General features: G+C 44.4%; 1 protein-coding gene across 2 annotated transcripts in view; it reads left to right on the forward strand.

The window, feature by feature from the left end:
* Positions 1-10197: 10197 nt before the first annotated feature.
* The window catches only part of PKN1 (protein kinase N1), a 28325-nt gene continuing 23589 nt past the window's right edge, over positions 10198-14933 (forward strand). For both annotated transcript variants that reach the window (XM_033139683.1, XM_033139684.1), the window contains exon 1: positions 10198-10400. In XM_033139683.1, coding sequence (XP_032995574.1) covers positions 10356-10400 — 45 coding nt within the window. In that variant the 5' untranslated portion in view covers positions 10198-10355. The remainder of the gene's footprint in view (positions 10401-14933) is intronic.

Consider the following 14933-nt stretch of genomic DNA (forward strand, 5'->3'; position numbering starts at 1 on the left):
GGTGGTTTGCTCATGCCTTGTAGCGTGTAGATTGTGGCTTATGGAGAGTTTGTCTGCCTGCAGCTTGCTTACTGCATTGAAATTTGCATCCCACCTTTTCTGCCTGGCGACAGGCCTCTAAAGTGGCTGGCAATGTGATAATCAATACATGAGAAACTTAAAAGGGTATTCTTTAAGGCATTGGTGAATTGTGAAGGCTGGGGGTGGGGGTGGCAGATAATAGAAAATGCCCACTCCACAGGCTTTAGGGAGCCTCTTCATAGGGATGCTTTTCAAAGGTTCCCTGGTGACCATGACAATGAGAGTTGGGGGAGGTGAGGTCATACGACAGCTAGAATTATGGACAAGACGGATGATAGGGTGAAAGTGAGGCTGGTGCCCAAAAATGGCAACCAGGCACAATGCATCTCTTCCCTTCCACCCCTCACCTTCTGTAATCTGTGGAAATGTAACTTTGTTCTACCTCATAACATTCTAGATTCATCTAATCAGCTGCTGCTTGGCGTGGGGGTGGGGGGCGGACACTGGAGAGAAATCCAGGACGCCGTGACACCATGGCACAAGTTAAGATCTATTCGATGTGCAGTTGCCGTTTCGTTGGCAACAGCCACAAACTTATCCTCGCATCTTGTTTGGCCCTCTGTGCCTTTTTCGTTGCTGCTGTTGGTTTTTGTTAAAAAAATAAATAAATTTCAGCGATCGGTACAAATAACCCCAGTGTTTGCCTTGCATTGGGGTTTGGAGTGTTGAGAGAATCGAGGATTATTTGTGTAGGAGTAGGGAGCCTGCAGCATTTCGAATTGCTGCTTGATAGCCTTGAAACCTAAGGCTTTCCTAACTGCAGCAATAGCATTACCTCGTCCTGCTGCTGCTTCTCCACCACCCCCTCCCTCCCTGCTCCCAAATGCTGAGTGCAGAAATCCTGGCAGTAAAGTTAACATCTTTGTGCCCGTTGCTCGTGGCTTTGTGTGGGCTCTTTGCCAAGCTGCATGAATTATTTATTGCATTGCTGCATCGGCAGCTGGTTAATGCCCGGTGGGGTATATTATAAAACTGCCAGTGCCTTAGTGCCTGGGGATCTCAGATATGCATAGTGGGTAGTGCAGGATATAATCTGCTCCCCTCATTTCAAACTCTGCTCCACTCCATGAAACAACGAGGAACAAAATCCTCTGGTTTCCATGACCTCGAATTGAAGCACTGTTGTTGTGACAAGTGATGCTTGTGATTAGATTTTAAATGTCCACAAAGGTTGAAGTTCTGATGGCCCAATCTTCCCCCCTAGGGAAACAAAATAAACAACTTTTTGGAGGAAAGCAAAATAAATACAGTACTTTTTTTTCAAACTTAAACTCATTTTACTGCTTTATTTATTACCTAGGTCATTTATTACCTAAGCTGGGAAGAGTTAGGGTTTACTTTTTGGCAGATTTATATAATTTAAAAGTGAATGTATTGATTTTGTATGTGCAAAAATTGCAAATATGCCCAATTGTAGCTCATTTCCTTCTTTGGGTCTTGGCTAAGTTGTCACACAAAATTTCTGATTTCCCCTCTGATGCTTTGGCACTCATGCCAGAACCCCTGCAGTTTCAGCCCCATCTCTCTGACTCACTCTCTTACCCTCCAACATGACAGGGTAACATGCTGCTCCTTTCACAGTCTTGAGGGGAGACATGGAAAGTCTGGCCACAGGGGTAGAGCCAGGTCAGAAGGACAGCAGAAACAGGATATTGTTTCTCTATCATCAAATTAGACTAAAGGTCACCAAAAGAAGGCAAGCAGCAATTCACAAGTACTGTAATGAAGATCCTGTGTGTTCCTCTCCTGAAGATGGCAGCACTCGCCAGGTGAAAAATGGCGTCTTGGGTTTGAGTGTTCTATATGTCATAATTATCATTCTCTAGTGCTGTAGGTTATCTTACAAAAAAAAATCTTAACAGCATTTCATTCATTCTAAAAAAGGAATGTTTTTCAGTGTTTCCCAAAATTTCATTTTTGTCCCTGTTGGACAATTTAAAAATAACAATCAAGGGGGAAAGTGTACTTCCCTTCCCTTTCCACCCGCCCGCCCCCCCCAACTCCACTTGTGATGTCAGATAATATCAATTATGGGAAGAAAATTGTTGAGCACCAGAAATGGAATTGCTCCTAGATAATTATCTAGGTGTCTGGCAAGATAAGGCCTTGCCTTCAATCAGGACAAGTTTGAGATGGTGTAGTAGCCAACTGTTGTGGTCACTGAGGTTTTGCCTCAGAAGCAAAGTATAAATATGCATCCCTTTTGTACTCATTGTTTGTCATTGAGCTTTTACTGAGGGACAACAGCAGGCTGTGTTGGTGCGTGTTTGAACCACCCCTTCCTCTTCACAGATCTCTTGGCCGTAGTACTCCTTGCTCTGGTAATTTCCAGATCGGATTGCTGTAATGTGCTTTATGTGGGCTGCCCTTGAAGACAACTCAGAAACTTCAACTGGTCCACAATGCAGTGGCCAGATTGCTGGCTGGGTTTGCATTTAGAATTCATATAACCCTGTTCTAAAACAGTTGCATTGGCTTCCAGTTCATTCCCAGGTCCAATGTGCTCAGGCTAGTAGTTTTTCAAACCTTAAATAACTTGGGTCCCAAATACCTGCAAGACTGTGTTCTTCCCTACAGGCCCTCCCAGGTGACCTTGATAATTCCACCTCCCTCAGAAGTTTGTGGGGGCAGGAAAGGGCATTCACTGTGGCAACCCCTAAGTTGTGGAGGCATAGGGAGATTCCTATGATGCTAGGTTGTAGAGAATGTGATGTGTTTGTGCTTCACTTAAGTGCCCTTTTTTGCATGTTAGGATCTCATTTCCTTGTAGTCTTAGCAGCAGTTGTGGCCGTTACTGTTACTGAAGCGGGTGGTGGCAGGTATTTTGAGCAGGCATGACATAAGTTAGCACATTGACCTTCGCACGGATGCAGATGCAAATCATTGCAGTCACATTGCCTATGGTGCTGGTGCAGTTTTAAATCTATAAATCTAGATCAAAGGCAACTCCCCTGCCTGCCCCCACCGTACAGATATTCTCTTGCAAATTTAAAACTGATTCTGATCTTAGATGACCTGCAAAGAGAGGAGGCGAAAAATTGAGAAAACCAAGAACGCTTAGAGGAGGCATCTGGGAATGCATTCAAGAGATTTAGAGAGGGGCCTAACTGAGCTTATTCCTTTACAGAGAACTCTTGCATTGTGTTTGTTGTGAGGCGTTTATGTAACAGAATACGTACATGCGCTTAGGTCATGCTTGAGTTTCTGTAGTCCCTGCTTTCAGGAAACCGACTGCAATTGTGAGTGGGGTGGAGAAAAGGAGTCAGAGCCAGTAGGAAGGCTTCTTGTTTTGGTGGTGAGGATGTTGCTGTTTCTGTGTGGTGCAGGCCTGCCTTTGTCTTGGAGTTCACAACGCAAGGATGGTAAGATACTGGCTGTTTGCCAAAACAAAATAAAAAATAAAAAAAATTTCCTTCCAGTAGCACCTTAGAGACCAACTAAGTCTGTTCTTGGTGTGAGCTTTCGTGTGCATGCACACTTCTTCAGATACTGGCTGTTTGCGTTCTGAAATCTCAACCCTCATTGTGTTTAAAAATTAAAAGCCCAGTATTTCCTGTCATTGCCTTTCCGGATCAATAGCAGCAGCAAAGGTGTCTGAATTGTATCTGCTAAAGTCGTGCTAGTTCCAACCGGTACCTAGTGGTAGTCTATTTCTGACCCCACAGTATGGAGGACAGAGCTGGGGGAGGATAGCCTTGTGGCTGGAGAATAGTCAGCAACTCAGTGTTGCTGTGCGACTGTGGCAAAAATGTAACTTACTAGGAACAGATGCTTTTGCCTGAGGGAACTTTGGTTGCATCCTGGTTAAGAAATGGCCAGTTTCCAGAGGGAAACTGCTGACACACACCATTTTTTCTTCTTGTCCCTGTAATAACTTCTGTAATCCTTTGGAACGCCTCTTCTCTCTGTATACTGCGTGAGACATGAGCAGGTTCCCAGTGACAGCTTGGTTACAGGCTCCTTACTCATTCAGTTGCTGAGATTTGTCTAGGAGGGTGCTGGGTGTTGCTGAAAGTGTGTGCACTTCAGGCAGCTGGATGCTTTTGCTGTGTCAAGGTCACATGGTCAATTCCTATATGGCCTTTAGATTGTTCAGCAGTTCTTGGCTCCCTAAAGACCTGGTGACACATGTAGAGTCTGAACTTTGAATTACTTTGCAGGAGAGAGAGAGAGAGAGAGAGAGAGAGAGAGAGAGAGAGAAAGAAAGAAAGAAAGAAAGAGTGTCTGCATGTGCACACACAGACACACACAGTTTTACTTAGGTCCTAGCAAATTTATGTGCAGAGAATTGTAAGACTCCTTAGTCCTCCAGAGCTGTTCCTGAGAAAGTAGGGCACTGGATTAGAACTCAGGAGGCCTTCCTTCCTTTCCAGCCACTACTCTTTTGCTGTGCTGGGTAATGAAAAACCAAGTTTCTGCCTTGTTCTAAGCCATCAGACAGACACAAAGGAATATTACTCCTTTTTCATGGGGAGGGACATGGTTTCAATAATGAATTAGACTCTGGAGTGCAGCATAGCTTAAGGGGGTGATTAATTGATGTAAACAGCACATTCTGGTTGCTATGACTCGTCAAAGAACCCTAAATAATTATGGCTTAATTTGAAGGTTCCAGTTATGTCACCAGTTGATCAATTCCAGAGAGCAGGAGTTTAAATGGACTTGGATTAAATTCCAGACATGGGCGTTTGGCTTGCTCACACACTGACCAGAGCACAGAAGGAGACAAAAATTGACATATGCGTTTTGCTTAGACTGTACTGCGGTTAAGAACACCCTCTAATCCTCTGTCAGGTTACTTTTGAGCACCACCATAAAACACCCAGCACTAACTGTGTTGAGTCCAAGTCGCATGTTACATTGCCATGGGGTCATTCTTGCAAGTGGTCCCATGCCTCGATGATAACAATGGGGAAGATGCAATCCATGCGCATGGGATCCAGACAGCGGCCCAATTCATGAGCACAATCCTCTTGACCGGAAAGTGTCATAACATGGCAGGGCTGACACCTGTGCTGACTCCATGTTCTCAGAGCGGCTTGGTGCACACATTTCGGCCTGAAGCCATCTGGGCTGCGTTACTGAGCTCCCATTGTGTTTCTTGACTTGGGATGAAGTGAATGGATACATTGTGATGTCCAGGTTCTCAGCTGTTATGTTGCTCAGGCCAAGGGGGATCGGTGTCTGCCAGATGGAGGGGTGGGTCGGGGGGGGGGTCAGTGCTCTTGGAGAAGTCGGATAAGTCCAGCAAAACCCTGCTGTGCTACATTAAGGAGTGCTCCACTGAGTGTTCAGCATGGACTTTGAACTTGGCACCATGGACTTAAATCCAGGCTGTTCCTCAAGCAACAACATAGAAGCCTCTCTCTAATAATAATGGGTCTTTATTATCAGCTCAGTGTGTTTGTGGTGCGCCTGCATTTCCTGTGGTATTGTGGGAAGCCTGGCATGAGGGCCCATGAGAACATAAGCACAGTGGTCTTAGCATAGGGGCTAGTGATATTCCGAGGGTACTCCATGTGAAGCTTAAGGAGGAACTGGCTCAGAGTCTGTGGGTCACACGCGTCTTCTTCTCACTCTAGCCATGCTCAGAATCACTGGAGCAGGCAGGCAGGGTCACTCAGGTTCCGTTTTGATCTCTGGCCCTGGCAGCACTCAGTTTTTACAAAGATCCAGGTGCGAGATGGAGCAACTGGGGAATGGTCTGACCATAGGAAAGACGTGCAGAAGGAGTCCCATCTTCTGCCTGGCCTGTAGAGGGGGGAAAAAACAGGTTACATTGGGGAGAAAAGACTTGTTCTAAAACTCCAAGGTCTCCCTACCAAGGGTGCAGAATTAACCTTGGAGCACAAGGGCTTACGGCCCTCCCTTCGTATCAGCAGCACACGCCATTCTACATTCCTGTGCCCTGTAGCAATGTCTGCTTGGGTTCCTGGCCCTGTTCCCATTGTGCAGTGGTGAGTCTGTTGGATGGAAAGAGCTGGGGCTTGCAAGCCAGGATATCTTGGTTTTGTTTTTAGAAGAGGAATACATAGGGGAGGCAGCGCTGCCCAAGCTTCAGAGCAAGGAAGTAGTGAAAGATTAGAAATTGCTATCAGAACATTTGCCCCTCACCCTCCAATTCTGGTATATGAAAGCTATAGGCAGCCTCTTTGATCTAGTGTCCTCAAAAAGGAAGGCTAGAGAAGGATTCTTTTGTGTGCCAGCTGGCTGGTTTGTCTCCGGCCTTTGGGCATTCTTAGAGCTATTGTGTGGAAGATAGTTGCTTTCCTTTTATAGCTGTTGTGCTGGTCCCAGAGGGGAAAGTCCTAGCATAGAATAAATCTGGGAGCAATTGCCTTTTCATAGCATCCTAGAATTGTAGAGTTGGAAGGGTTCCCTAGGGTCATCTATTCTTAAGGCTGTTTTTATACAGAGATTGTGGGACCTGTTATTGACTCGAGAGTTGATACATGAAATATTTCCCCCCACAAATCTGTGCCAAAGATTATTTCCCCCCCATAGCTTTCCTGTAATACATTAATTTGGTTGAGAGGACTACAATCCATACACATTTATACCAAGCCTCTGCAGAATTCAGCGCAAAATCCATAAAGCAGTCTTTTGGGAAATGGGTGCAAGATGTTGGGGAGATTGTTCATTTGATTTCACAGGAACCCCTGTGTTCCAGGCATGTGCTACAGAACTGCTTGCTCTCAATCCAAGGCATATGAAATAGCACGTAGGATAGTGATGAGTGTTGTGCCCTCTGTCCTTACAGTATAATACTTGCCCCAGTCATGCTACTACAGTACTCCAATGCTGGCTAGAGAAGTCTCCTCCCCTTGGTGTTGACCTCTGCATCACTGGGCCTGCTGCACTGTGTTAGGGTCAGCGCTGACTCTGTGAAGGAAGCGGGTGAGTCAGCAGCTCCATTTCCTGCATTGCATCAGGAGGTGTCCAGAACAAGCACTGAGGCTCTCTGGGCTGTGACCTGGCCTGTTTCCAACCCACAGCTGAGTGAACTGGCTCTACATACATGCTCCAGGCTGCAAGAAGGCAGAGCTGCAAGCGTAGATTCAGTGAGGCCCATTGGTCAAGCCAAACTGCTAGGTTCATTTCCACATCTCCACAAGACAGTTGACTCCATATGAAATTTGTTATATACAGGTACCTGCATGTACTGCCTCTCAGAGAAAGAACTTTCGGTTGGTCTTTGACTCTCAAAGCGACTTTTTCTTAGAGCTCCTTGCTTGCTTCACTTATAGTCCACAATGCAGATTTTCTGGGCAAACTTCTCTGGCTGCTACAGCCAAGACCGCAGTAATCTCACAACCAGACTACATGTAATGTTCAATTAAAATGTGTGTTTTAATTATGCTGCTGTTACTGCCAACCTAGCAGTTTGAAAGCACAAAGTGCAAGTAGATAAATAGGTACCGCTCCAGTGGGAAGGTAAATGGCGTTTTCGTACGCTGCTCTGGTTCTCCAGAAGCGGCTTAGTCATGCTGGCCACATGACCCGGAAGCTGTATGCCAGCTCCCTCGGCCAGTAATGCAAGATGAGCGCTGCAACCCCAGAGTCGTCTGCGACTGGACCGAACGGTCAGGGGTCCCTTTACCTTTACCGTTTACTGTTACTTAAAGTGGCCATGTGGGTCCCTGATCCTGAATGTTCTTCTGGTCTAGATCAAGACCCCACACCAATTTCTTGCTGCATCTGCTCCCACTGCTCCAGCTGCTATTTGCCTGCACACTCTATAAATAACAGCTGGGAGGGGGGAAGACTTTTAGCAGGCACCTGGTGCAGCAGCCCCAGGCTGGATTGGGAACACATTATGGATCAGGATACCACACAGCTCCTTTTCCTTTGAAGTTACAGTGCCCAGTGTGAGTAATGTACCTGTAGCTGATCTGATGCAATACTAACTTCTTATTTTGGCATGTATGAGTTTACAGCAGATCTGGTCAGCTTTATGCAGAAGGCATTAGTCTTTGCTACTGAGTGTCTTTTGTTATCAAAAATGCCAATTTCTTTCTGTATCTTCAACCCAAAACCTTTAGTAGTAGTAGTAATAGTTGTTGTTGTTGTTGTTGTTATTCATTTAGTGTCTATATTCCTTTATATTTTAAAGAAAAAAAATCAAAGCAGTTTTCAACACATTAAAACATCAAATAAAACAGTCCAGAATAAAACAAATTCAAGCTTCAAGGAAAATATTTCAGATCCTTCTCTAAGAGACATTTTGCTTCCCCATATTTATTTACCTTCTTAATTTACATGGCTGCCCCATGAGACATAATGGACTGTTAGTAGGAAACTGAAATTTGACTGGAAGTAATTATTCATATAATTCTTGTATAGTTATCAAGTCTTTTATTGCCACTAATTTTATTGTTTCCAAGTTTCTAAGTCCAATTGTGTGTGAGTGTAATTGCTGTGCCTCCACTTCTTTGTCTCGTTTTGATATGAGCTTAAAGCTGTAATAAAGATTGATTGATTGGCAGCCCCATAGCAGGTACTCTAGGAAGCCAATGTGGTGTAGTGGTTCGAGTGTCCGATGAGAACCTGGGAGATCAGGGTTCAAATCCCCACTCATTCATGAAACTCACTGGGTGACCTTGGGCCAGTCACAACCTCCTAGCCAACCTCACAGGGTCATTGCAGGGATTAATTGAGGACAGGAGTGAACCATGTACTTCTTGGGGGGAAAGGTGGGATATAAATGCAATAAATAAGCAAAACGTGCCTGGTGCCTAGGGAATTATTTTACTTCACCCTGTTTTTCTGATTGAAAATTATTTTAACCAATTTTTATGTTGTGGGCAGTATGCAATTTAAGTTCTAAGCAGAGTAGACCCATTGAAATTAAGGAACATAAGTTAGTCAGGACATTTTATTTTATTTAGATTAGTATCTTGTTTTTCCACTAGATGGTATTTGAAGCGACTTACAGTAAACGTGCAATTTTGAAAAGGGATGTGCCACTGATAGAAAAAACTCTGGTTTTTCCTATTCCTTCATGCTGTTTTTTTTTAAGTTGGCAGAAAAAAAATATGGGACTAAAATGTGCTCTTCCAAATTCTGAGCTAGGTACCATCACGTTGAAGGTTGAAATTGGGAAGCTGAAAGCTTAAATGACAAAAAGGCACACGTGCAGTTAATGTAACTTGAGAAAGAGAGTGAAAAATAGGAATATGCTTTCTAGTCCATTGTTGCTAAAATGAGGCAGCATGAAAAGGCTACAAATAATCAGGGCACAAAATGTCCCATTTAAAAAATAATAAAAAATGACAAAGGGAGGATTGTGCTGGATCCTGGGACAGAAGGAATACTTCAGAGAAAGTATTCCTTTTTCTTGCATTTTTTGTAATGTCAAGGGCAAAAGCCTCTGTAGTGCATAGCTCTGACAACAGGATCTGTGCTGCTCCTGCAAAACTGTTCCGCAATTTGCCTGCTCAGTGTAAGGATCCAACTGCTGTAGCAGTATATTTGTCTTGTCTTATGCTAATTAAGAACAGAGAGAGAGGGAGAGAGATGCTTTTCTGCCATTGGTCACTGGTATGTGGATGGTTGGATGGCCTTTACTACCTTACAGTAGCATTGCTGATAGAAATACTACCACATTTCTCTTCACTTCTGCTTTCTGCCACACAGGGGACCTGTGTTTTCAAGTCTGTGCTGGAAACAGATCCAAATAACTACCTAGATTTTACATTTCCAAAATAAGGAGGAATTGCCAGTGGTTGGTCAGTTGGCTGGTTGTCCTAATAAGCCTGTGGTGCATCCTCAAATTCTTTTGCACCCAGCTGAGTCTAATAAAGTCTGCCCACCCCATTCTGCATCAAGGCTTACAAAACTGTGAACTTTTGGGCTCCAAAATCATGCCTAGCTTTCTCTCCCTCCCTCCCTCCTCTGCCCTGCATTTTGCTTGAACATCCAGCCAGAAGCAGAGTCCTGGACGACTTGAAAGCTTGCTCGCTGTTTCGTGGTATTTTACCTAATAAAAGCATTGCCCTACTGCAGTTCTGGGGATTTCCTGCCCCTCTAGAAAGTTCACTCAGAAGAGAAGGCAAGTGGCAAAACAGCAGGGGAACATGTAGGCCTCACCATTGCTCCCTTCAGCCGTGGCCTGTGTTCCGGTATTGCCAGCGAATACAGGAACTCTGTTAGGAAGTGGTTTGTTTGCTCACAGGCTGGAAGAGCCGTTTGAATCAACAGGCAGGAAATGAGGGTGTAGCCAGCACACAGTTCGAAGCAGACGGGCGGCCTGGTGTGCCTCTCCTGGGGCTGGGATGTCTCTTTCGGAGCCGGACACAAACTCTGAGCATGACCAAGAGGTACAGTCGTTTGAAGGGGGGTGGTATCAGGAGGCTCCCCCCCCCTTTTAAATGATAACCAAACAACTGGGGAGGAAGGGCATTGCATGTGTAGAAATCAATAGGCCAGTATCAGTACGAGGGAGCAGAAATCCTAGTCTAAGATGAGGGAGTACTGTGGGTGTGTTGTGAAACTGGCTTGGGAACTGCACTGCCTTATGTACAAGTGGCTCTGCATGTTACAATATACCCTGATGTTCATCTGTGTGTGCATTTGCTGCTTTGCACATCAGAGAAACAGACATGAAAGGCAAAAAAGCACAATGGGGTACAAGTAGCAGGAAGTGTTAACATTTGCGGGGCATCTGTGGGCAATGCGCCTCTGTCTGGAACACATAGACACATGTGAGAGCAGCGGAATATGTGTTTGAGGAATAAATCGAAACAAAATAGAAAATTCTTTCCAGTAGCACCTTAGAGACCAACTGAGTTTGTTCTTGGTATGAGCTTTTGTGTGCATGCACACTTCTTCAGATATGAACATGAGGAATACGGTAAATGTTATCTTTTACGAGTTGGAGAAAGGAGGGACTGTAGTATTTACTCTACTGAGCAAGGTGTCTGAGACCAAGAGCAACAGATATATACCGGTAATAGTTTGTGGGGGGGGGGCATGGGGCATGTAAATGTTAGGGGAGGCCATAACATATCTATAGGTTTGGCCAATGAGTTATCACTGTGCATATACTGGCTATCATGTGCCTAACATATGTAATTCCAGGCTTCATTGAGTAGATACATGCAGCTCCCTCCAGTGCTTTGAAATGAGATTACCTACATTGTGTCCTGCTCAGAATTCCTTATTCTCCACCTTCCCTACGCCAATATATCCATTTCAGTCCAATATTCTAGCCATCCTAGTGCTGGATAGGACGGATAGCATACTGGAGGCATATTGTCCCCACCCACCCCCAGCAGTTCTTCTGCCTGTGTGCAGACTCCACAGGCTCTGGGCATTGTCCATAGGGTAGCAAGGGAAGCTGTTAAATGAGTGTCGTTCTGTGTTGTGCTCCCCCAGGCCACTTGCTTAATTCCTTCCAGTAAGCCTGTGAGGTCTGTTTCCTTACTAGAAGACTTAATGTGTATAATATTTAACTACAATGTGCCAAGTTCCCACCTGGGCATGTATCCTGTAGCTGGGGCACCACAGCAAGGTCGGCCTCTGACTCAGACAGCCTAGATTGAAGGTACTGTAGTGCCAGAAAGAATTTGCCAGCCCATTCCAAGTTGGCACCACTCAAACTGTTGTTACTGAGAGAGTGCTTCTAATTTGGCTCAACCTCTTAGTCTCCACCCTCCCCCACGACAGAAACCAAGCTTTAAATGCACACAGCTTCATTTTTGTGCATATCCTTCACCTGTTGACTGACTGTATATCTATCCTTTCCCCTTCTAAAATTATGCTCCCAATCCATCATAGCTAAGATTGCAGTATTCTCAGAGCATGCTTATGTTACTTGTTCCTGCAGAGCACCATGTGTGTTGATGGCACAATAGAATCATCATAATTTGCAAAAGGCTTCACAATCTTCATCTCATTTTATTTTTTTACCCTTATGACTAATCACATATTTATACACATTTTACAGACACACTTGTGCATGGAGATGACTGAGGGTTTTCAGCTCAGGACAAAAGCCCACACTAGGACTTGACACATTTACCGTATATACCCGAGTATAAGCCGACCCGAATATAAACCGAGGCACCTAAATTTCCTACAAAAACCTGGGAAAGCTTATTGACTCAAGTATAAGCCGGTTCACCTTTGCCGCTGTGGAGGAGGGGGAGGAACGAGCAGCCCAAAAGCAGCCCTTTGGGCTGCTCCTTCCTCTTCCTCCTTTGCCAAGTTTGCATTTATGCGAGCAGTTCAGGAATGGAACAAGCTGCCTGGGGAGAGTAAAGAACCGCCGTTCTTGTACGCTTCTTAAGGAATGGTTGACTGGGGAGAGCGGGTGGCGGCATGAGCGGAGAGAAAGGGCTTCTTTCTCGCCGCCCCCCACCGCCCGCCTCACTCGAGTATAAGCCGAGGGCAGCTTTTTCAGCACAAAAAATGTGCTGAAAAACTAGGCTTATACTCAAGTATATACAGTAACTCTAAGCACACATACAGTACGTCAAAGTGATGCCATTAGGATTGGACTGGAGCTGCCTAAGGAGCTTAATGGTGCTACACAGCAAAGAAATGGATGCTCTCTTTCCTCCGATGGACAGATGGTGGAAGCATGAAGATCCTTCTGCAGTTCCATCCAAGGAGAGGCACCATTCTGGGTGGTGCTGTGGGTTAAACCACAGAGTCTAGGGCTTGCTGATCAGAAGGTCGGCGGTTTGAATCCCCGCAATGGGGTGAGCTCCCGTTGTTCAGTCCCAGCTCCTGCCAACCTAGCAGTTCAAAAGCACATCAAAGAGCAAGTAGATAAATAGGTACTGTTCCGACAGGAAGGTAAATGGCATTTCTGTGAGCTGCTCTAGTTCGCCAGAAGTGGCTTAGTCATGCTGGCCACATGACCCGGAAGCTGTACGCCGGCTCCCTCGGCCAGTAGAGCAAGATGAGTGCTGCGACTGGACCTAATGGTCAGGGGTCCCTTTACCGTTTAAGTTTTCATTACTGTCTGGGCTCTCCTGCATATTGGTGCAGTCTACTGAAGGCAAGCACAGTTCTGGGAATAATTTTAAGAGTCGAAGGTTTGAGGAGAATTGTAGCTATTGTCCTTATTAGTAAAATGAACCTACCATCGTAAGAGAATTCTTAAGCCCAGCCTTCATAGTGCCAAAAGCAAAGGAACAGGGCAGTAATGGTCTGCTTGAACTTCCTAAAGAGCTCCACATAATCCTGGCTAGCTTTGGTTATGCAGTGGTTTGAGCAAGGGGTGTGTGAGAGGAGTCAGAGGGGTTTTTGTTTTGCTTTTTTCTAGTTTGAGCAGGGGGAGAAGCTGCTCACCTGAATCTGAAATTATGGACTCTTATGTAGTTCTAAGGAGAGAGCACAGTCCAGAATGGGAGAGGTTGCACCCAGGACTGCTGGGTTCTTGGACCATTTCTCATTCCTGTTTCACTGGCAGACTGTCTATTGCTGTAATGCTTCCCTCCCTCTCTTTCGCCTGCTTCCGCACTCCAGTTATGCATGGTTTCTTTTCTCTCTTTATAGTAGCATTTCCGTGAAATGTCTAGCAACATGAGAACATTTTTAGTGCTAGCTGGATGCTGCTTTAACTAACGTCCTGGGCTCAGTTGAGCGGAAGGGCAGCATATAAATAAAACTTTTATTAATAATATAATTATAATAAAAATAACACTTACCTAGTGCTCATAAACATTAGCAATAATTCCTTGAGCAACCTTGTCAAGTAGGTCAATGTTATTTATCTATATTTGCAGTTTGGTGACTAAGAGAGAGAATGGTGATTTGCCCAAGGCTACGAAGGGGGCGGCAGGGTGGATTGACTTTAAATCATGCCAACTTGAATAATGGATTTTAAACCACCTAGAAAGACCAGTTTTAAAATATTGATTATTATTTTTTTACATTGCAAGGAGGTGAACCATTCACATGTCACTTACATACTAATAAGTTTCTACAACAATGAAACATAATGGTTTTATTCTAATTAGAACCTTTATACAGCCTGGTAGCATACAGCCTAGTAGCATAATCTGCATTTTGTTGTCATTGATCGTGTAGCCCAACTGCACAGCAAAATCATATCTGCTTAGAACCAGACCTTCCACTTAGCTCGGTGGATGTATGCAAGGATAGTAGGCAACATGCATGGGATTGGGCTGTAAGTGTGGTACTTCCAATTGCACAAAATTATGTTTCCCTGTTAAAGGGAAAGTCACCGTGCATGTTGCTTCATCTAGTATATGAACATTTGTGACTAAGTTGAGTTCTGAACAGATTGCAGAATCTAGGTAGTTGGAAGGAATAAAGTAGGAGTATAAGATCAACCATATGGAATATGGATAACAGATAGGCTACTTACAAGGATTTGCTAAAGTTTAAAGAGAGAGTTTAGAGTTTAAAGTTTAAAAAGAGAAGAGGTATCAAATTATACTATAGATTGGTTTCAGTACTTCCAGGTGAACGAGTTATTTTAAAAAAGTTAAAGAAAAGGGATTTGGGGGAATGATTTCGGAATTTGAAAAAAATGTAATAGGAAAGGATGCAAAACTGATTTCTAAGATTTATAAACTGTTACTGGAGTGGGAAACTAAAGACAAAATGGTAAAGGCAACAATGATTAAATGCACTATAGATATTGGTTATAATACAGAAATGTCAGTGTGGGAAGAACTATGGGAGAGGACTATGAACTTCTCTGCCTGCTACTTTATTAAGGAACATTTACAAAAGATGATGCAGCAGTGGTAACTTGACACCCAGCAAAGTGGTGAAAATGTACTGAAAAAGGTCAAATCTATGCTGGAAGTGCCACAAGGTAGAGGGAACCCTGATCCATATGTGGTGGTTGTGTAAATATGCTAGAGAATACT

This window comes from Lacerta agilis, chromosome 2, assembly GCF_009819535.1.
Source record: "Lacerta agilis isolate rLacAgi1 chromosome 2, rLacAgi1.pri, whole genome shotgun sequence".
Taxonomy (NCBI): domain Eukaryota; kingdom Metazoa; phylum Chordata; class Lepidosauria; order Squamata; family Lacertidae; genus Lacerta; species Lacerta agilis.